General features: G+C 43.6%; 1 protein-coding gene across 1 annotated transcript in view; it reads right to left on the bottom strand.

Annotated features, from left to right (window-relative positions):
* Positions 1–24,399, bottom strand: part of LOC133611932 (uncharacterized) — a 151,676-nt gene that overhangs the window by 76,692 nt on the left and 50,585 nt on the right. Inside the window, exon 9 of the mRNA XM_072913688.1 lies at positions 10,415–10,756. Within this exon, the coding sequence (XP_072769789.1) occupies positions 10,415–10,756 (342 nt within the window). The remainder of the gene's footprint in view (positions 1–10,414; positions 10,757–24,399) is intronic.

The following is a 24,399-nucleotide window of genomic DNA, read 5'->3' as shown; positions in this document are numbered from 1 at the left end:
TCCGCACTATAAGGCGCACCGGATTATTAGCCGCACCTTCAATGAATGGCATATTTCATAATTTTGTCCACCAATAAGCCGCCCCGGACTATAAGCCGCGCCTACGCTGCGCTAAAGGGAAGGTCAAAAAAACAGTCAGATAGGTCAGTCAAACTTTAATAATATATTAAAAACCAGCGTTCTAACAACTCTGTTCACTCCCAAAATGTACGCAAATGTGCAATCACAAACATAGTAAAATTCAAAATAGTGCAGAGCAATAGCAACATAATGTTGCTCGAACGTTAATGTCACAACACACAAAATAAACATAGCGCTTACTTTCTGAAGTTATTCTTCATTCGTAAATCCTTCGTCTTCGGTGTCCGAAGTGAAAAGTTGGGCAAATTTACGATCCACTGGCAGATGTTGGCGTCGTCTGGCGCTGCCTCCTCGTCTTAGTGAAGGTGTGTTCGCCTTCTGTCCTCCATTGTTCCCACGCAGTTAGCAGTCTAGCTTCGAATGCCCTGTTGACACCAATATCTAGCGGCTGGAGGTCTTTTGTCAATCCACCCGGAATGACGGCGAGTATTGAATTAAGCGCGTAAGCGTGTCTCTCAATGTGCTGTTATGAGCTAGCAAATATAACAACTACACTACCCAGCATGCAACGATAGTTACGAGCATGCGCGGTAGCCCTGAGAAGTTCCCACGCAGTTAGCAGTCTAGCTTCGAATGCCCTGTTGACACCAATATCTAGCGGCTGGAGGTCTTTTGTCAATCCACCCGGAATGACGGCGAGTATTGAATTAAGCGCGTAAGCGTGTCTCTCAATGTGCTGTTATGAGCTAGCAAATATAACAACTACACTACCCAGCATGCAACGATAGTTACGAGCATGCGCGGTAGCCCTGAGAAGCGTTGTTGTATGCTGGGAGTTCGAATGTGGTTATGAGCACGCTGTGAGAAAACGTTGAGAACTCAGTTAACACGCCTCGTCTGCATTATTTATAATTAGACAGACAACACACTTAATAGGAGCCATTTTGGGGTCTTTACATAAACACACAAATGGAAATGAAACGTCACATATCCCAGCATGCACCGCGCGCTTCTTCTACGGGGAAAAAAGATGGCGGCTGTTTACCGTAGTTGCGAGACCTAAACTTTATGAAAATGAATCTTAATATTTATCCATATATAAAGCGCACCGGGTTATAAGGCGCACTGTCAGCTTTTGAGAACATTTGTGGTTTTTAGGTGCGCCTTATAGTGCGGAAAATACGGTAATATTACGATTCATTTTCATAAAGTTTCGATCTCGCAACTTCGGTAAACAGCCGCCATCTTTTTTCCCGGTAGAACAGGAAGCGCTTCTTCTTCTACGCAAGCAACCGCCAAGGTAAGCACCCGCCCCCATAGAACAGGAAGCGCTTCTTCTTCTACTGTAAGCTACCACCCGCCCCCGGAAGAAAAAGAAGCGCGCGGATATTTCGTTTCATTTCCTTTGTGTGTTTACATCTGTAAAGACCAGACTACAAAATGGCTCCTACTAAGCGACACGCTTATAACGCAGAATTTAAACTTAAGGCAATAAGTCATGCCGAAGAACACGGAAATAGAGCAGCAGCAAGAGAATATAACATAAATGAATCAATGGTGCGTAGGTGGAGGAAGCAAGAAGATGACCTGCGCCAGGTAAAGAAGACAAAACAGAGTTTCCGAGGGAACAAAGCAAGATGGCAACTGTTGGAGGACGAACTCGAACAGTGGGTTGTTGAGCAGAGAGCAGCAAGCAGAAGTGTCAGCACCATCACTATTCGAATGAAGGCAACAACGCTAGCAAGCGAACTTCACCTGGATGATTTTAAAGGTGGTGCTTCTTGGTGTTTCCGGTTTATGAAAAGACGCAATCTCTCCATCCGCACACGGACCACTATTTCACAGCAACTGCCTAACGACTTTAAAGAAAAGCTGGCTACTTTCCGTGCATATTGTAAAAACAAGATAGCTGAAAAAAAGATCCGGCCAGAGCACATTATCAACATGGACGAGGTTCCACTGACTTTTGATATTCCTGTGAACCGCACTGTTGATATAACGGGAGCACGTACGGTGAATATTCGCACCACAGGGAATGAGAAGTCGTCCTTCACTGTGGTTCTAGCTTGCCATGCTAATGGCCAGAAACTTCCTCCCATGGTGATATTCAAAAGGAAGACCTTGCCAAAAGAGACCTTTCCAGCCGGCGTCATCATAAAAGCTAACTCGGAGGGATGGATGGATGAAGAAAAGATGAGCGAGTGGTTAAGGGAAGTTTACGCGAAGAGGCCGGGTGGCTTTTTTCACACAGCTCCGTCCATGTTGATATACGACTCTATGCGCGCCCACATCACAGATGGTGTCAAAAAACAAGTGAAGCACACAAATACAACACTCGCCGTCATTCCGGGTGGATTAACCAAAGAACTCCAACCGCTGGATATTGGTGTCAACAGGGCATTCAAATCACGACTGCGAACGGCGTGGGAACAATGGATGACCGAAGGCGAACACACCTTCACTAAGACAGGCAGACAGCGCCGGACGACATACGCCAACATTTGCCAGTGGATCGTAAATGCCTGGGCAGATATTTCGGTCACAACTGTGGTCCGAGCTTTCCGGAAGGCAGGATTCACAGAACTACTGGACAACAACAGCGACACTGACTCCGATGACTTCGACGAGACGGAACCGGCCATTTTGGATCCCACGCTTGCGCAACTTTTCAATTCGGACACCGAAGACGAAGAATTCGAAGGATTTACGAATGAAGAATAACTTCAGAAAGTGAGCGCTATGTTTATTTTGTGTGTTGTGACATTAACGTTCGAGCAACATTATGTTGCTATTGCTCTACACCATTTTGAATTTTACTATGTTTGTGATTGCACATTTGCGTACATTTTGGGACAGAGTTGTTAGAACGCTGGTTTTCAATATATTATTAAAGTTTGACTGAACTATCTGACTGTTTTTTTGACATTCCCTTTAGCGCAGCGTAGGCGCGGCTTATAATCCGGGGCGGCTTATTGGTGGACAAAGTTATGAAATATGCAATTCATTGAAGGTGCGGCTAATAATCCGGTGCGCCTTATGGTGCGGAAAATACGGTACCTTTTAAAATGCTACCCATTTTGTATACTGTTTAGGAACATAAACTGCATTTCTTGACTGTACCAGTTGCTGGTGACAAAATCACAATAAAACGTTGGATGATCAGCATGGAAGGTGATGTCATCTGTGAAGGCGTCCAACCTAGCTTCATCTCAGGGCTTGCTACCCTTCTTGCCACCTACTATGTGTTCAACTTGGAATACCAAGAGGAAGGTGCTCGGACATTGGAATTTGTTCAAAGGTAAATCCCCTTGATACTCAGAGGTGGGTAGTAACACGCTACATTTACTCCGTTACATCTACTTGAGTAACTTTTGGGATAAATTGTACTTCTAAGAGTAGTTTTAATGCAACTTACTTTTACTTTTACTTGAGTATATTTATAGAGAAGAAACGCTACTTTTACTCCGCTACTTTTATCTACATTCAGCTCGCTACTCGCTACTAATTTTTATCGATCTGTTAATGCACGCTTTGTTTGTTTTGGTCAAAGTGCCTGCCTTACTGGTGACGTTTCACTCCGTTCCACCAATAAAATGCAGTCACTAGTGACGTTTGACTCCGTTCCACCAATCAAATGCAGTCACTGGTGACGTTGGACCAATCAAACAGAGCCAGGCGGTCACATGACCTGACTTAAACAAGTTGAAAAACTTATTGGGGTGTTACCATTTAGTGGTCAATTGTACGGAATAAGTACTGTACTGTGCAATCTACTAATACAAGTTTCAATCAATCAATCAAAAGTGTGAAGGAAAAAACACGTTTTTATTTCAACCGTACATCCCGTCAAAAGCCTAAAGACTGACTGCACAGTTCCTGTCTTCACAATAAAAGTGCCGCACCATCGCGCCTGCACTTACAAAATAAGAGTCTCCGAAAGCCAGCGCAAACAAGCTAGCAAGCTACGGAATTTGCCGCCAATGTATTTCTTGTAAAGTGTGTGAAAACGAATATGGAAGCTGGACAAATAAAATGCCAAAAACCAACCACTTTCATGTGGTATTAGACAGAAAGGAGGAACTTTTCTTCTCCTCCATTTGAAAACGTGGACGTTACCAGCACTACTGTCTGATTACAATCAATGCAAGTCATCAGAATCAGGTAATACACCAACTTATATTCTTGTCTTCATGAAGGAAAGGAATCTATATGTGTTAAACATGCATGTATATTCATTAAAACACCTTGGATCTCAGGAAACAGAGTGGACCGACACCAGCAGATGACATGGTTTGCATTTCCTTTGGAAATCGAGGTCCCAGAGTCTGGAGGAAGACAGGAGAGGCACAGGATCCACGTTGCCTGAAGTCTAGTGTAAAGTTTCCACCATCAGTGATGGTTTGGGGTGCCATGTCATCTGCTGGTGTCGGTCCACTCTGTTTCCTGAGATCCAGGGTCAACGCAGCCGTCTACCAGCAAGTTTTAGAGCACTCCATGCTTCCTGCTGCTGACCTGCTCTATGGAGATGGAGATTTCAAGTTCCAACAGGACTTGGCGCCTGCACACAGCGCAAAATCTACCCGTGCCTGGTTTACGGACCATGGTATTTCTGTTCTAAATTGGCCCGCCAACTCCCCTGACCTTAGCCCCATAGAAAATCTGTGGGGTATTGTGAAAAGGAAGATGCAGAATGCCAGACCCAAAAACGCAGAAGAGTTGAAGGCCACTATCAGAGCAACCTGGGCTCTCATAACACCTGAGCAGTGCCAGAAACTCATCGACTCCATGCCACGCCGCATTAACGCAGTAATTGAGGCAAAAGGAGCTCCAACCAAGTATTGAGTATTGTACATGCTCATATTTTTCATTTTCATACTTTTCAGTTGGCCAACATTTCTAAAAATCCCTTTTTTGTATTAGCCTTAAGTAATATTCTAATTTTGTGACACACAAAATTTTGGATTTTCATTTGTTGCCACTTCAAATCATCAAAATTAAATGAAATAAACATTTGAATGCATCAGTCTGTGTGCAATGAATAAATATAATGTACAAGTTACACCTTTTGAATGCAATTACTGAAATAAATCAAGTTTTTCAAAATATTCTAATTTACTGGCTTTTACCTGTATATGATATGTGTGTGTATGTTACTCATCAGTTACTCAGTACTTGAGTAGTTTTTTCACAACATACTTTTTACTTTTACTCAAGTAAATATTTGGGTGACTACTCATTACTTTTACTTGAGTAATAAATCTCTAAAGTAACAGTACTCTTACTTGAGTACAATTTCTGGCTACTCTACCCACCTCTGTTGATACTGTTAAATACTGTTAGGATATTTTGCCTCTTTTCTCACCTCTGTTCAGGAATTTGACTTGTCATTTCCCCAAGTTTGTGCCTTAAATCAATGACTCTTCTGTTCCTTTGTGGACTTTCTTATTAGGGACCGAAGCACCAGTTTGACTCTAGGATACAGAGAAGGTAGGTAATGTGCAGGTAAAGATATGTTGACTGGGTCAAAGAAGGAAGCACCTGTTTGACTCCAGGATGCAGAAAAAGTAGGTAATTTGCAGGTAAAGATATGTTGACTGGGATCACCCAGTCAACATATCTTTACCTGCAGGAAGCACCAGCGTGACCCGAGGATGCAGAGCAAGTAGGTAATGTGCGGGTGAAGATATGTTGAATGGGTAAAGGCAGGAAGCACCAGCGTGACCCCACCATGCAGAGAAGGTAGGTAATGTGCGGGTGAAGGTACCGTATTTTCCGCACTATAAGGCGCACCTAAAAACCACAATTTTTCTCAAAAGATGACAGTGCGCCTTATAACCCGGTGCGCTTTATTACGATTAATTTTCATAAAGTTTCGATCTCGCAACTTCGGTAAACAGCCGCCATCTTTTTTCCCGGTAGAACAGGAAGTGCTTCTTCTTCTACGCAAGCAACCGCCAAGGTAAGCACCCGCCCCCATAGAACAGGAAGCGCTACCGCCCGCCCCCGGAAGAAAAAGAAGCGCGCGGATATTTCGTTTCATTTCCTTTGTTTGTCTACATCTGTAAAGACCAGACAAAATGGCTCCTACTAAACGACACGCTTATAACGCAGAATTTAAACTTAAGGCAATAAGTCATGCCGAAGAACACGGAAATAGAGCAGCAGCAAGAGAATATAACATAAATGAATCAATGGTGCGTAGGTGGAGGAAGCAAGAAGATGACCTGCGCCAGGTAAAGAAGACAAAACAGAGCTTCCGAGGGAACAAAGCACGATGGCAACAGTTGGAGGACGAACTCGAACAGTGGGTTGTTGAGCAGAGAGCAGCAAGCAGAAGTGTCAGCACCATCACTATTCGAATGAAGGCAACAACGCTAGCAAGCGAACTTCACCTGGATGATTTTAAAGGTGGTGCTTCTTGGTGTTTTCGGTTTATGAAAAGACGCAATCTCTCCATCCGCACACGGACCACTGTTTCACAGCAACTGCCTAACGACTTTAAAGAAAAGCTGGCTACTTTCCGTGCATATTGTAAAAAGAAGATAGCGGAAAAAAAGATCCGGCCAGAGAACATTATCAACATGGACGAGGTTCCACTGACTTTTGATATTCCTGTGAACCGCACTGTGGATACAACGGGAGCACGTACGGTGAATATTCGCACCACTGGGAATGAAAAGTCGTCCTTCACTGTGGTTCTAGCTTGCCATGCTAATGGCCAGAAACTTCCTCCCATGGTCATATTCAAAAGGAAGACCTTGCCAAAAGAGACCTTTCCAGCCGGCGTCATCATAAAAGCTAACTCGAAGGGATGGATGGATGAAGAAAAGATGAGCGAGTGGTTAAGGGAAGTTTACGCGAAGCGGCCGGATGGCTTTTTTCACGCTGCTCCGTCCATGTTGATATACGACTCTATGCGCGCCCACATCACAGATGGTGTCAAAAAACAAGTGAAGCACACAAATACAACACTCGCCGTCATTCCGGGTGGATTAACCAAAGAACTCCAACCGCTGGATATTGGTGTCAACAGGGCATTCAAATCACGACTGCGAACTGCGTGGGAAAAATGGATGACCGAAGGCGAACACACCTTCACTAAGACGGGCAGACAACGCCGGACGACATACGCCAACATCTGCCAGTGGATTGTAAATGCCTGGGCAGATATTTCTGTCACAACTGTGGTCCGAGCTTTCCGGAAGGCAGGATTCACAGAACTGCTGCACAACAACAGCGACACTGAATCCGATGATTTCGAAGAGACGGAGCCGGCCATTTTGGAAGCCACGCTTGCACAACTTTTCAATTCGGACACCGAAGACGAAGAATTCGAAGGATTTACCGGTACGAATGAAGAATAACTTCAGAAAGTGAGCGCTATGTTTATTTTGTGTGTTGTGTGTTGTGACATTAACGTTCGAGCAACATTACCGGTATGTTGCTATTGCTCTACACCATTTTGAATTTTACTATGTTTGTGATTGCACATTTGTACATTTTGGGACAGAGTTGTTAGAACGCTGGTTTTCAATATATTATTAAAGTTTGACTGAACTATCTGACTGTTTTTTTGACATTCACTTTAGCGCAGCGTTTTTTTGACATTCACTTTAGCGCAGCGTAGGCGCGGCTTATAGTCCGGGGCGGCTTATTGGTGGACAAAATTATGAAATATGTAATTCATAGAAGGTGCGGCTAATAATCCGGTGCGCCTTATAGTGCGGAAAATACGGTATGTTGAATGGGTGAAAGAAGGAAGCGCAGGTGTGGTCGAGGCAATGCAGACAAGGTAGGTAATGTGCAGGTGAAGATATGTTGTATGGTGAAAGAAAGAAGCACCAGTGTGACCCCAGGATGCAGGGAAGGTAGGTAAGGTGCAGGTAAAGTTATGTTGAATGGGTAAAGGCAGGACACACCAGCTAGACTCCAGGATACAGAGAAGGTAGGTAATGTGCAGGTAAAGATATGTTGAATGGGTAAAGGCAGGAAACACCAGCTAGACTCCAGGATACAGAGAAGGTAGGTAATGTGCAGGTAAAGATATGTTGAATGGGTAAAGGCAGAAAGCACCAGCGTGACCACACTATGCAGAGAAGGTAGGTAATGTGCAGGTAAAGATATGTTGAATGGGTAAAGGCAGGAAGCACCAGTGTGACCCCAGGATGCAGAGAAGATAGGTAATGAGCAGGTAACGATATGTTAAATGGGTGAAAGCAGGAAACATCAGCGTAAATACACGGTCCCGTAGATGGAGAGAAAACACATAAATAGAGAGAGGGATTGGGGAGGCTTTAGCATTGTCTTCCTCTCTGAATTTGTCTTAATGGGTTTTAGAGCATTCACTCATCTACAGCTGTGGTTATGGTATAGGCTCACATATATCCTAAAATTGATATGAATATTTGTGCAGTGCATATTCCTAAATTAACAATGTGAGGAGTTCTGTATCGACTGCAAGTAATCTTCAATCACAACAGAATATCTAATATGCCTTCTCTCTTTTTTAGGCGATTCATTGGCGTTAACCCTGAGAGGGGAACAAAGGCTAGCCAGGGAAAGGTGGTGTCCAAGAAGACTGGGAAGCGGGTCCAGAAAAAGGCAGCAACTGTAAATCCTCACGTAGCCACCCTTATAAAACATCTCACAGACTTTGAGTGGGGCTTTATGTAGTCGACAACTAAACACTGGACTCGTGTTCAGTTATTTGTCTCCAGTTTGAAATTAAGTTGACATGTTCTAAATGTTAAAATGCTTTACTGAAAATAAGAAGAATGCACTAAATGTACATTGAATGTATTTGATGCGCTTTAAAATAATTGGTTAATAAAAGCATAAACTTGCAAGGCCATTTCTCCAGTCATTTTTATGCCAGCAGATTGCAGGGGTTTTGATTTTGAAAAATTAAAAGTTCAACTCATTAACTTCGAGTGGCATTATACTGTAAAGCTCAGTCTATAGTGCTTACAATTATTTTACTGTAATTAACTGTTCATGGATATTACAGTAGATACACTAAAATAACAGTGTAATGCCGCTAAACAGATGACAGTATTATGCTGTGAAGCGTATATTTGATACAGCACAGTACTGTGATACCTTTTACAGTAATAAACTGTAGTGATAAATCACAGTATGTGTGCTGTTGAAAAACAGTATATACTGGAACCATTAGCTGCCAGTAGGTTACTGTATTTAAACGGTGAAAATTCTTACAGTGCACTAAACCTTTAAAATACACTCACATGCCATATTGAATGTTTGCCTTCATCAGACCATGTGATGTAAGGCAGTGTTTTTCAACCTTTTTTCAGCCAAGGCACATTTTTTGCGTTTAAAAAATCCAGAGGCACACCAATAGCAGAAATCATTAAAAAACGAAACTCAGTTGACAGTAAAAAGTCGTTGTTGCAATTGTTGGATATGACTTTAAAGCATAACCAAGCATGCATCACTATAGCTCTTGTCTCAAAGTAGGTGTACTGTCACCACCTGTCACATCACGCCGTGACTTATTTGGAGTTTTTTGCTGTTTTCCTGTGTTTTAGTTCTTGTCTTGCGCTCCTATTTTGGTGGCTTTTTTAATTTTTTTGGTATTTTCCTGTAGCAGTTTTCATGTCTTCCTTTGAGCGATATTTCCCGCATCTACTTTGTTTTAGCAATCAAGAATATTTCAGTTGTTTTTATCCTTTGTGGGGACATTGTTGATTGTCATGTACATTGTCTTTGCTCCACAGTAAGTCTTTGCTGTCGTCCAGCATTCTGTTTTTGTTTACTTTGCAGCCAGTTCAGTTTTAGTTTTGTTCTGCATAGCCTTCCCTAAGCTTCAATGCCTTTTCTTAGAGGCACTCACCTTTTGTTTATTTTTGGTTTAAGCATTAGACACCTTTTTTACCTGCACGCTGCCTCCCGCTGTTTCCGACATCTACAAAGCAATTAGCTACCTGCTGCCACCTACTGGTATGGAAGAGTATTACACGGTTACTCTGCTGAGCTCTAGACAGCACTGACACTCAACAACAACACATCATTTGCAGACTATAATTACTGGTTTGTAAAAAATATTTTTAACCCAAATAGGTGAAATTAGATAATCTCCCACGGCACACCAGACTGTATCTCACACAGTAGTTGAAAAACACTGATGTAAGGGACACGGCCTGTAGGTCACATTGTTGCAACCCAGCAATTTCATTGTTGTTGATTAATGAAGCATTCTTATAAAGCTTGTGTTAAAAAGCAAGTATATCTCCACCTCTAGAGAGAATGGTGGACCCTGGATGAACATCAGTTACAAACATTGTATTAGAGGATATGTGGATGTTGTGCTTACTTGGACTGTGATGAAGCCGTGAGGACTCAGGTGGTTTCTCTTCATGGTCTTCGGTCTTTACAGAGACACCAGTCAGTGGAAACTTGGTGAGATCAGCCTCCTCCTGCCCAAGAAGACACTCTCGCTCCCCTTCTTCTTGAATGTAGGGGGACTGTAGATGCTCCTCTTCTTCCATACCTTGGGGATGCTGTGTATCCTCCTTTTCCTCTTTAATATTAGGGGGCTGTGGATCCTCTTCTTCTTTTACATGGGGGGGCTGTGGATAGTCGCACTCCAAAGTGAAGCTGCCCCCCTGCAGAGGAGGGAGACATGTTTCTTGATGTCCAATCAGCTGATGGATGTCTACAGGACACAAAACAAATATTTTAACTCTTACATGTTACATGTCATATTGTACATGGAATATAAGGTTGCAGCTATTGCATATTTTAGTAAGTACGTATTCGACTAACAAATTTCTTCGATTAATGGAGTAATTGGAAAAACATATTTTCTTGATTAAAAAGCTGTTATAAATACATAAGAGAAAACAAGGAATTTATTTTAATATTGAACCCTTTTAAAATGACTAAGACTAAATGACAAATTAAAGTATGTTCATGGATTTGCATTTATGAACCCTCAACTTAGAACAGCAAAATAGAAATTACATAAATATTGTCCGCAATATTTAGTTTTTGCAGCGTTCAAGCAAAAACGAAGACAATTACAGCATTAAAGCACATTAGACGTTGTTACTTATTTATATCTTATCATCAACCAAAAGTGAGACACACACTTCTTGCTTCTATCAGTTGTCTCCGAGAAATGATAAACCATTGATTCATGAAAAAAAAGTTTTCATTTTCCATCTCTTTAACTCACAGGTCTGTTGCGACATCTAACCCTGCACCCCCACCCCCCCAACCCCACCCACCTCAAGCTCTCTCAGGGAGAGCATGTCTCAAATTCCAAGCTGCTGTTTTGAGGCATGTTAAAAAAAATAATGCACTTTGTGACTTCAATAATAAATATGGCAGTGCCATGTTGGCATTTTTTTTTCCATAACTTGAGTTGATTTATTTTGGAAAACCTTGTTACATTGTTTAATGCATCCAGCGGGGCATCACAACAAAATTAGGCATGATAATGTGTTAATTCCACGACTGTGTATATCGGTATCGGTTGATATCGGAATCGGTAATTAAGAGTTGGACAATATCGTAATATCGGCAAAAAAGACATTATCGGACATCTCTACTCATGACACATTATTTGTATGTTACATTGGCTGCATTTCAGATAGTTGTTTGTGTGCCATGTTGTTCCAGACCACAGCAAACATTACCTAGCTTTTCCAAAGATTGTAATAAATCCTTAATCCTTAAATCCTTACTTGGACACACACATCTATACCTTTGGCCATTAAAAGCCAGTCATTTCCAGGAGTTATCTCACCTTCTGAGTAGAGTCTGATTTACTAATGCTGTCTAATGTGTAGAATAAATATTACATTTCAACATTTCTGTCAACGTCGTTGTGGCTTGTGCAGCCCTTTGAGACACTTGTGATTTAGGGCTATATAAATAAACATTGATTGATTGATTGAACGACGATTTGCTTCAGCATGCGGCACATAGTCATTTTGATAGTAGGCTACTATAGCTAATATAGACATTTACATCATGTGTTGCCTTCATTATTAGACTTATATACAGCTTTTAATTTTTTGAGGCTCCAGACAGATTTGTTTGTTGTATTTTTGGTCCAATATGGCTCTTTCAAGGTTTTGGGTTGCCGACCCCTGCTTTAAATAAACAATGATTTGTCTCCTTTCCTGAAACTGTCCTGTTTGCATGAACAATATAAAAACAAAGCAGTGCATAATCCTCACAAGACAATAAACAATCAATCCTTCTAAAGACATAAATATTCAAGCATTGTGTTAATAAATAAACATAAAGCTTGCAAACACGTGAGAGTAAGAATGAAACAAACCTGTACTGAGTAAGACAAGTTGATGTTTCTTGAGAACAGCGTCCAGTAGTTGATGTTGTTTTGTTGAAGAAAGTTCCTCCTCGTACTCTGCTATCATTCCTTCGCACATTTTCACACAATCACGACACTTTACACTCACATTTGATCTTTATAATAACCCCCGAGTCTCTTTGTTAGCAGCTAGCAAGCTAAGCTAACTAGCGCTAAGCTAGCACGTACGTAACGTATCCAAACACAAACTATCATGAACGATGTTTAACTCCATTAAACGACATAAGTGTACACATTCGAACAGATTAAGAACGCAGGACTCTAAAGACTACAATAACGTCTTCTTCATCAAACGCCATTTTGACTTACCCTCGTCCTGTTTTATTCGCGCGCTCTTGTCTGATCTCGCGAGAAAGCCCAAGACGCCCTCCAGCACTGCGCATGCGCTCTTCTTAAAGCGACAGTACGACATATCTGGGGGACATCGCTACACATTTCATAACCGTTTTTCTTTGGTCGGCAAAACAGTTTTTAATTCACTTGCTTACTGACACACATTTAATTATATGATAGCGCTGGTCTTATGATCACTTTTATCCGTCACAGAGCGCCTCCACAGCTGAACTACACGAACTCCGCCACATGGTGGCGCCATTCTTTGAATAGCCGCTTTTGAAACATTGAGAAACTTATATGGGTCTAAAAATTAAAAAAAAAGAAAAAAGAAAAAAAAAGATGCACCAGATGCAAGGTTTTACTTCCAAACGCATAATAGTGAGACCAGTCCATAGTGGATCTAACATAATTGTGTGAGAGTCCAGTCCATAGTGGATCTAACATAATAGTGAGAGTCCAGTCCATAGTGGATCTAACATAATAGTGAGAGTCCAGTCCATAGTGGATCTAACATAATAGTGTGAGAGTCCAGTCCATCTAACATAATAGTGTGAGATGTCCTGTCCATAGTGGATCCAACATATATAGTGTGAGAGTCCAGTCCATAGTGGATCTAACATAATAGTGAGAGTCCAGTCCATAGTGGATCTAACATAATAGTGAGAGTCCAGTCCATAGTGGATCTAACATAATAGTGTTAGAGTCCAGTCCATAGTGGATCTAACATAATAGTGTGAGAGTCCAGTCCATAGTGGATCTAACATAATAGTGTGAGAGTCCAGTCCATAGTGGATCTAACATAATAGTGTGAGAGTCCAGTCCATAGTGGATCTAACATAATAGTGTGAAAGTCCAGTCCATAGTGGATCTAACATAATAGTGTGAGTCCAGTCCATAGTGGATCTAACATAATAGTGTGAGTCCAGTCCATAGTGGATCTAACATAATAGTGTGAGAGTCCGGTCCATAGTGGATCTAACATAATAGTGAGAGTACAGTCCATAGTGGATCTAACATAATAGTGTGAAAGTCCAGTCCATAGTGGATCTAACATAATAGTGTGAGTCCAGTCCATAGTGGATCTAACATAATAGTGTGAAAGTCCAGTCCATAGTGGATCTAACATAATAGTGTGAGTCCAGTCCATAGTGGATCTAACATAATAGTGTGAGAGTCCAGTCCATAGTGGATCTAACATAATAGTGTGAAAGTCCAGTCCATAGTGGATCTAACATAATAGTGAGAGACCAGTCCATAGTGGATCTAACATAATAGTGTGAGAGTCCAGTCCATAGTGGATCTAACATAATAGTGAGAGACCAGTCCATAGTGGATCTAACATAATAATGTGAAAGTCCAGTCCATAGTGGATCTAACATAATAGTGTGAGTCCAGTCCATAGTGGATCTAACATAATAGTGAGAGTCCAGTCTATAGTGGATCTAACATAATAGTGAGAGTCCAGTCCATAGTGGATCTAACATAATAGTGTGAGAGTCCAGTCCATAGTGGATCTAACATAATAGTGTGAGAGTCCAGTCCATAGTGGATCTAACATAGTGTGAGAGTCCAGTCCATAGTGGATCCAACATATATAGTGTGAGAGTCCAGTCCATAGTGGATCCAACATATATAGTGTGAGAGTCCAGTCCATAGTGGATCTAACATAATAGTGTGAGTCCAGTCCATAGTGGATCTAACATAATAGTGAGAGTCCAGTCCGTAGTGGATCTAACATAATAGTGAGAGAGTCCAGTCCATAGTGGATATAACATAATAGTGTGAGAGTCCAGTCCATAGTGGATCTAACATAATAGTGAGAGACCAGTCCATTGTGGATCTAACATAATTGTGTGAGAGTCCAGTCCATAGTGGATCTAACATAATAGTGAGAGAGTCCAGTCCATAGTGGATCTAACATAATAGTGAGAGACCAGTCCATAGTGGATCTAACATAATAATGTGAAAGTCCAGTCCATAGTGGATCTAACATAATAGTGTGAGTCCAGTCCATAGTGGATCTAACATAATAGTGAGAGTCCAGTCCATAGTGGATCTAACATAATAGTGAGAGAGTCCAGTCCATAGTGGATCTAACATAATAGTGTGAGAGTCCAGTCCATAGTGGATCTAACATAATAGTGTGAAAGTCCAGTCCATAGTGGATCTAACATAATAGTGTGAAAGTCCAGTCCATAGTGGATCTAACATAATAGTGTGAGTCCAGTCCATAGTGGATCTCACATAACAGTGAGAGTCCAGTCCATAGTGGATCTAACATAATAGTGTGAGAGTCCAGTCCATAGTGGATCTAACATAATAGTGTGAGAGTCCAGTCCATAGTGGATCTAACATAATTGTGTGAGAGTCCAGTCCATAGTGGATCTAACATAATTGTGTGAGAGTCCAGTCCATAGTGGATCTAACATAATAGTGAGAGTCCAGTCCATAGTGGATCTAACATAATATGTGCATGAAGTCGTCTCCCCAGTCTCTCTGTCGGGGGAACAACCTGTCAACTTTTGAAACTCAAAAAGCCTAGTAGCCAGGGTCTAGGGCCCGGTAGGTCCAGGACAAAGTCCTGGTGGGGGGTTCAGACGCAATATGAATTTCAGCATTCAGACAGGTTAGATTGTGGCTAAAACCTTCCCATTTGTCATAACCAGAGGCCACTTTTGACACAGAAAAAAACTGCAAAAATCATAAAGAGAACAAACAATGTTTTATTCTATTAGCTAACTTCCTTTATCTGAATAGCCATTTGTGATTTATTGCATTAAATAACAAATATCTTGCAGTCATGTTGTTTAGGTTTCAAAATGATTCTGCTACGACGAGACCCAGCTAACCACAAAACAACAACAACAAGGCGGCGGGGCAAGAGAGCGGGGCTACATGCTAGGCTAAAGGCTAGAGCTACACGACCACCATTACCTAGCTTGCTGCTAGCTAATGTGCGCTCGCTCGACAACAAGCTGGATGAGCTGAGAACCAGGATTACATCCCAGCCTGAACTGAGAGAATGCTGTGCTTTTATTTTCACGGAAACCTGGCTTTTGGACAACATCCCAGACTCTGCTATCCAGCTAGCAACGCACTCAGTCTACCGTGGAGACCGGACAAAGGCTTCAGGAAAGGCGAGAGGCGGCGGCGTCTGTGTTTACGTGAGTAACCGCTGGTGCTCGGACGTACAGGTGGTTGAAAGACACTGCTCGGACAACATTGAGTTTTTGATGGTGAAATGCAGACCTTTTTATCTGCCAAGGGAGTTCAGTGCAGTGTTTATACCACTACAGCGCTAAAGCTGCTGCATGACGTCATCAGTAAACAAGAGACCGCACACCCCGATGCTGCGTTCACGGTAGCTGGGGATTTTAACCACTGCAACCTAAAGAGCGTCCTCCCAAAATACCATCAATATGTGAACTTTCCTACAAGGGAAAAAAAACATTCTGGACCAAGTATACTGCAACGTGAGGGGAGCCTACAAGGCTGTACCCAGACCACACTTTGGACTATCTGATCACATCTCAGTTTTTCTATATCCAGCGTACAGACAGCGCCTCAAGCAAGCCCCCCCCCCAGTGAGAAAAACTGTTAAAATGTGGAATGAAGACACTGAACTAGTGCTTCAGGACTTCTTTGGGAGTACAGACTGGGACATGTTCAAAACTGCTGCTCAGAAGGATGACGGTACTGTGGACATAGAGGAATATGCTTCCATGTGTGAAAAACATTGTTCCCACAAAACAATACAAGATATACCCAAACCAAAAACCCTGGATTAACTGTGATGTTCGGTCCAAGCTACATGCCCGCTCCACTGCATTTGTCTCAGGCAACGCTGAGGACTACAAGAAGGCCAGATATGACCTGCGTAAATCCATCAGCGAGGCCAAGGGACAATATAGACAAAAGCTGGAGGGATTCTACTCCACCACAGATTCCCGGCGCACGTGGCAAGGCCTGAAACACAACACAGACTACAAGCAGGGGAGCAGGCGGGTCACAAACAGCCAACGCTCACTGCCAGATGAGCTGAATGAGTTTTACGCCCGCTTCGAGGTCCTCAACACCAACCAACAGAGAGGGGTTCTGAGCACGGAGCGCACGTAAGACCCACCACTCACTGTGACAACAACAGAGGTACGTAGAGTTCTGAGGAGAACAAACCCACGGAAGATAGCCGGCCCAGACAACATCCCTGGCCAGGCCCTCAGGGTGTGTTCATCAGAGCTGGCTGACGTACTTTCTGACGTATACAACTTGTCAGCTGTTGTACCCACCTGCTTCAAGACCACCACCACCATCGTGCCCCTGCCAAAGAAAAACACTGTGACCTGTCTGAATGACTAGTCACTATTATGACTGTTGCACTCACCCCAATAGTGATGAAGTGCTTCGAGAGGATAGTCATGTCACACATCAAAAAGACCATCCCAGACACACTGGACCCTCTACAGTTTGCCTACCGGCAGAACCGGTCCACTGAGGATGCAGTCAACACAGTCATCCACACCACCCTCCCCCACTTAGAGGGCAAGGACATCTATGCCAGGCTATTATTCATTGACTACAGCTCTGCTTTTAACACGGTCATCCCACAAAAACTCACTGCTAAACTCCTCACTGTTGGTCTGACACCAACTCTCTGTGACTGGGTCCTGAACTTTCTCACAAACCGGCCCCAGTCAGTCAGAATCGGCAACCAGACATCAGGCACAAAGGTTGTAAGCATAGGGACCCCCCAAGGCTGCGTGCTGAGCCCCCTATTGTACACCCTCTTCACACACGACTGTGTGGCCTCCCAGAACAACACCAGTATCATCAAGTTTACAGATGATACTACGGTCGTCGGACTGATCACCGGGGGAGCTGAGGCAGCGTACAGAAGGGAGGTAGCGGAACTGGTGGCCTGGTGTCAGGATAATAATATCTCCTTAACACAGACAAGACCAAGGAGATGATTATTGACCCCCGGAGAAGGAGTGCACAGTGTACACCTCTGTACATAGGGGGGACAAAGGTGGACAGGGTGAAAACCTTTAAATTCCTCGGGACCCACATCAGCGAGGACCTCACCTGGAATCACAACACCCAACAAACAATAAAGAAAGCCCAGCAGCGACTGTACTTCCTAAGTGAAGAGAAGTGAATTATATTTATATAGCGCTTTTACTCTAGTGACTCAAAGCGCTTTACATTGTGAAACCCAATATCTAAGTTACATTTAAACCAGTGTGGGTGGCACTGGGAGCAGGTGGGTAGAGTGTCTTGCCCAAGGACACAACGGCAGTGACTAGGATGGCGGCAGCGGGGATCGAACCTATTAGCCTTTATTTAACCAGGTAAAATCCCATTGAGATCAAAGATCTCTTTTCCAAGGGAGACCTGGCCAAGAGGGCAGCAGCAAGGTTACATTAAAAACAGTAAACAAATACATAAAACATCACATTTACAACATTAAAACTTGCTCACATGACACATGTGCATACAGACAAGGTAGACTGCAGTCCTTTCACAGAAGCTTTAAACTCATTCAGCGTAACTAGGGTTTGAAGTTTAAAAGTTAAAGTTAAAGTTAAAGTACCAATGATTGTCACACACACACTAGGTGTGGCGAAATTATTCTCTGCATTTAACCCATCACCCTTGATCACCCCCTGGGAGGTGAGGGGAGCAGTGGGCAGCAGCGGTGGCCGCGCCCGGGAATCATTTTTGGTGATTTAACCCCCAATTCCAACCCTTGATACTGAGTGCCAAGCAGGGAGGTAATGGGTCCCATTTTTATAGTCTTTGGTATGACTCAGCCGGGGTTTGAACCCACAACCTACCGATCTCAGGGCGGACACTCTAACCACTAGGCCACTGAGTAGGTGTTAATGTTAATGTTAATGTTCGATTGTAGGTTATTCCAAGCCTTCGGTGCTGAAAACCTAAATGCTTTCTTGCCCAGTTCAGTTCTTACTTTGGGGACAACAAATTGCAGAACATCCATTGAACGAAGATTGTGACTTCCTTGTTTCTTTAATAAAAGACAAGACAGATAAGATGGAGTGATACCCAGAATGGTTTTGTAGATGAAAACATACCAATGATTGAGGCGTCGAGCACATAAAGATGTCCAGTTAACCATTGAGTATAACACACAATGGTGAGTAAGGGGAGCGCAGTTGGTGATGAATCTCAGTGCCTCGTGGTACACACTATCCAGCTTGTGGAGACAACCAGCAGTAGCATTCATGTACAACACATCTCCATAGTCAATAATAGGTAAAAAGGTTGTTTCCACCAATTTCTGTTTCACAGTAAAAGAAAAGCAAGACTTGTTTCTATAATAAAATCCCAGTAAAAGTTTCAGTTTTTTTTACAACATACTGAATGTGCTCCTTAAAACTCAAGTGGTCATCAATTAAAAATCCTAAATATTTAAAAGCAGATACTAACATAATTTGTTGCCCATTTCTTGTTAAAATGTTCTCACACAGTGATGATCTTACAGTTTTTGATGTGGTAAAGAGCATACACTTTGTTTTCTCTGCATTTAAAACCAGTTGAAGATAGCAAAGTTGTTCTTGTACTCTGTCAAATGCATGTTGTAGATATTTAAAAGCCTCAGCAAGAGTGGGTGCTGTGCAGTATATGACAGTATCATCAGCATAGAAATGGAAAGTTGAGTTCGGAATATTCTGTCCAAGATTATTTATGTAAATAGTGAATAATAAGGGGCCCAACACAGAACCTTGAGGGACACCCTTTTTCACTTGCAGTACGTCCGAGGAGGAACCTTCTATCTGAACAGCCTGAGTTCTACTTGTGAGGTAATTTGCAAACCATCCAACTGCTTGCTGAGAAAAACCAATAGCTGAAAGACGTTTGATTAAAATGACATGATCAACAGTATCAAATGCCTTTGAAAAGTCAATAAAGAGGGACAGACAGCACTGCTTCTTGTCAAGAGCTTTAGTTACATCATTTATAAACTTCATAGCAGCAGTAACAGTACTGTGATTTCTACGAAAACCTGACTGAAATGGTGACAGAATAAAATTGGTGTCCAAAAAGTCTTTTATCTGTTCACTGATAAGGGATTCAAGCACTTTTGCCAGAACAGAGAGTTTAGAGATCGGTCTGTAATTATTTAGATTACTAGGGTCACCTCCTTTTAATAGGGGGATTACAAGGGCAGATTTCCAATCCGAAGGGATTTCATTTGAAATTAGAGTAAGTAAGTAAAAATGTGAGTCAGTGGTTCAGCTATAATTTCAGCTGCCAACTTTAAAAAGAGCGGCTCCAACTTATCAGAACCAGCTGGCTTTCTAGGTTTAAGTTGTTTTAGAGCCCTCGTGACCTCTGTTGTGGTAAAGGGCGTAAAGTTAAAAACCTGGGTATTTTCAACGGTTCTTTCCGGAGTTAGCGGAGATTCAGTAGAGTTGTCAGAATTGTAGAGAAAACCAGAGGAAATAAAATGATTATTAAAATGACTACCCATTTCTCTTCTGTCACTTACTCTGACACCATCAACAAGTATACTAGGTGGGAGATTGACTGAATTACAGCAGCCGGACAAAGATTTGATGATTTTCCAAAACTTCTTTGGGTGTTTGAGATTTTCAGTTGTTGTGGAGAAATAAAATTCTGATTTGACTTTCCGAAGGAGAGAGGTAAATTGATTTCTTAATTGTCTAAAATTCAACCAATCTGCTTCTAACCCTGACTTGCGTGCCCTGGCCCAAGCAGCATTACGCTCATGCAATAAATCTGACAGGTCCGATGTAAACCACTGATTGTCACGTCCTTTAACCCTACATTTTCTAAAAGGGGCATGTTTGTTCACTATACTCAAGAAGTTTTCGTGAAAATATTTCCAAGCCAGTTCAACATTATCAAAAAGAGCAATTCTATCCCAATTAAAAAGATGCAAGTCATGTAAAAAAGCTTGCGTCTCAAATAATTTCATATTACGTTTTTCAACAAGACGAGGCTTGCTTTTAGGAATCCTTGTGTCTCGCACTACTGCACTCACACAATGATCACTCACATCATTAGGGAAAACACCAGATGCAACAAATTTAAAGGGCATATTTGTTAGAATTAAGTCAATGAGTGTAGCTTTTTGAGGGCATTTAGGATTAGGTCTTGTAGCTGAGTTAATTAATTGTGTTAAATTTAGGGATTCACACTGTGCTTTCAAAGAGTCAGACACAGATGTGAGCCAGTCCCAGTTCAAATCACCAACCATCACTATTTCATTGTATTTCAGTTGAGACAGAAGCTTCACAAGAGTAGATAGGGAATTACTAGGGGCAGATGGAGGCCTATAACACCCCACTACCATTATGTGGTGATTTCTAGCTAATTCAATTTCAAGTGCTAACAGTTCAAGTTCTTTACTTACTGATTCAGAGAGCACTAATTTAACATCAAACCTCTGTTTAATATATATGGCCACTCCACCACCTTTTCTTTGTCGGTCAGTACGATAGACATTATAGCCATGAATGTAAATATCTTTATCAAGCACAGATTGTTTAAGCCAAGTTTCAGATAAGACTACAATATCAGCATTTGTTGAGTTTATCCAGATCTTTATCATATCCAGTTTAGGGAGTAAACTCCGAACATTGATATGAATAATCCCAAGACCAGATCTAGTTTTAAAATCCGCAGGTGTAAAACATTGTGTAGGTGTATCAGGGCCTGGATTAGTCTCAACATTTCCTGAGAACAATAACAATAATATAACTAAACATTTGCGCTTAAAGTTATCATCTTTTGAGTCTGTCTTTAATCTGTGAAAGTAAGTGCTCATAATAGGGGAGGATGCAGTAATGTTGACGTGATCTCTCAAAACAAGGAAACAATAAGAATGAATGGACACTACCATTGTATGCAGCCATTTTGTTTTGTCCAAAGTCACAGAAATCTTCAACTGAGATAAGGCCGAGGTTATTTTGTAGCTGTCACTGTGATGAAATGTCAAATTATCAAAGTTGTCATCTTGAAGTAGCATAGCTTGTGAGGGGGGATTAACAGACCCATTTGGGACACCAGTAAAACCACACAAAAGTATAAAACACAATATAATGATTTGTGACATAGTGAGAGGAGAAGTTCCACTTGTTTTACCACTTTTGAAGATGTTAGCAGACAGGGCTGAAGGCTAGCAACCAAGGCCGATGGGTGGAAGCCCGTAGACGAAACCAATGGCTGGAGGCAAACAGCAGGCCGATTGTGGAGAGCCAGCAGCAGGCAGGCTGATGGTGGAATGGCTAGCAGCAAGCAGGCCGATGTTGGAATATGGCTAGCAGCAAACAGGCCGATGTTGGAAGGTTAGCAGGCAGGCCGATGGTGGAATGGTTAGCAGCAGGCAGGCCGATGGTGGAATGGCTAGCAGCAAGCAGGCAGGTGGTGGAAGGCTAGCAGCAAGCAGGCCGATGTTGGAAGGTTAGCAGGCAGGCCGATGGTGGAATGGTTAGCAGCAGGCAGGCCAATGGTGGAATGGCTAGCAGCAAGCAGGCCGATGGTGGAAGGCTAGCAGCAAGCAGGCCGATGGTGGAAGGCTAGCAGCAGGCAGGCCGATGGTGGAAGGCTAGCAGCAAGCAGGCCGATGGTGGAAGGCTAGCAGCAAGCAGGCCGATGGTGGAAGGCTAGCAGCAGGCAGGCCGATGGTGGAAGGCTAGCAGCAGGCAGGCCGATGGTGGAAGGCTATCAGCAGGCAGGCCGATGGTGGAAGGCTAGCAGCAGGCAGGCCGATGGTGGAAGGCTAGCAGTAGGCAGGTTGATGGTGGAAGGCTAGCAGCAGGCAGGCCGATTGTGGAAGGCTAGCAGTAGGAAGGCCGATGGTGGAAGGCTAGCAGCAGGCAGGCCGATTGTGGAAGGCTATCAGCAGGCAGGCCGATGGTGGAAGGCTAGCAGCAGGCAGGCCGATGGTGGAAGGCTAGCAGCAGGCAGGCCGATGGTGGAATGGTTAGCAGCAGGCAGGCCGATGGTGGAATGGCTAGCAGCAAGTAGGCAGGTGGTGGAAGGCTAGCAGCAAGCAGGCCGATGTTGGAAGGTTAGCAGGCAGGCCGATGGTGGAATGGTTAGCAGCAGGCAGGCCGATGGTGGAATGGCTAGCAGCAAGCAGGCCGATGGTGGAAGGCTAGCAGCAGGCAGGCCGATGGTGGAAGGCTAGCAGCAGGCAGGCCGATTGTGGAAGGCTATCAGCAGGCAGGCCGATGGTGGAAGGCTAGCAGCAGGCAGGCCGATGGTGGAAGGCTAGCAGCAAGCAGGCCAATGGTGGAAGGCTAGCAGCAGGCAGGCCGATGGTGGAAGGCTAGCAGCAGGCAGGCCGATGGTGGAATGGTTAGCAGCAGGCAGGCCGATGGTGGAATGGCTAGCAGCAAGTAGGCAGGTGGTGGAAGGCTAGCAGCAAGCAGGCCGATGTTGGAAGGTTAGCAGGCAGGCCGATGGTGGAATGGTTAGCAGCAGGCAGGCCGATGGTGGAATGGCTAGCAGCAAGCAGGCCGATGGTGGAAGGCTAGCAGCAGGCAGGCCGATGGTGGAAGGCTAGCAGCAGGCAGGCCGATTGTGGAAGGCTATCAGCAGGCAGGCCGATGGTGGAAGGCTAGCAGCAGGCAGGCCGATGGTGGAAGGCTAGCAGTAGGCAGGCCGATGGTGGAAGGCTATCAGCAGGCAGGCCGATTGTGGAAGGCTATCAGCAGGCAGGCCGATGGTGGAAAGCTAGCAGCAGGCAGGCCGATGGTGGAAGGCTAGCAGTAGGCAGGCCGATGGTGGAAGGCTAGTAGCAGGCAGGCCGATTGTGGAAGGCTATCAGCAGGCAGGCCGATGGTGGAAGGCTAGCAGTAGGCAGGCCGATGGTGGAAAACTAGCAGCAGGCAGGCCGATTGTAGAAGGCTATCAGCAGGCAGGCCGATGGTGGAAGGCTAGCAGCAGGCAGGCCGATGGTGAATGGCTAGCAGCAGGCAGGCCGATGGTGGAAGGCTAGCAGCAAGCAGGCCAATGTTGGAAGGTTTGCAGCAGGCAGGCCGATGGTGGAAGGCTAGCAGGCAGGCCGAGGGTGCTAGCTGTCTGCTACTGCTACCTGAACAGGTTGATTATAGGTAGGCCAAAGTCTATGGCAATCCAGTGACATTTGATGAGAAACTATCCACCAGAAATCCCACTCTGCAGAGAATTTGTTTATCTTGCAGAGTACCACTCATTCAGACTAAAAACAATTAAAATCTCATACATAAAAACACAAAAACTCAGACCTCAGGTAAGAACACACTGAACACAGAATAGACATGGCTGCCATCTTGGATGAACCTGCAACCCTCAAGTTGCAGGCACGGCCGCTCTACCAACCGAGCTATACCGCCTCTAAGGAGGCTGAGAAAATTTGGCATGCCACCCAAAATTCTCAGCAACTTCTACAGAAGTACGGTTGAGAGTGTCCTTACCAGCTCAATCACGGTCTGGTATGGAAACTGCACTGCTAAGGACAGGAAGGCACTCCAGCGAGTGATTAAAACTGCTCAGTACATATCAGGAGCAGCCTTCCCCTCACTACAGGACATGTACTCTCCCAGGGCCACCAGGAGAGCACACAACATCATAAAGGACAGTACACAGCC

Source organism: Nerophis lumbriciformis, linkage group LG08 (genome assembly GCF_033978685.3).
Source record: "Nerophis lumbriciformis linkage group LG08, RoL_Nlum_v2.1, whole genome shotgun sequence".
NCBI classification, from domain to species: domain Eukaryota; kingdom Metazoa; phylum Chordata; class Actinopteri; order Syngnathiformes; family Syngnathidae; genus Nerophis; species Nerophis lumbriciformis.
The sequence above is the reverse complement of the archived record's forward strand: the minus strand, read 5'-3'. Positions and strand labels throughout refer to the sequence as shown.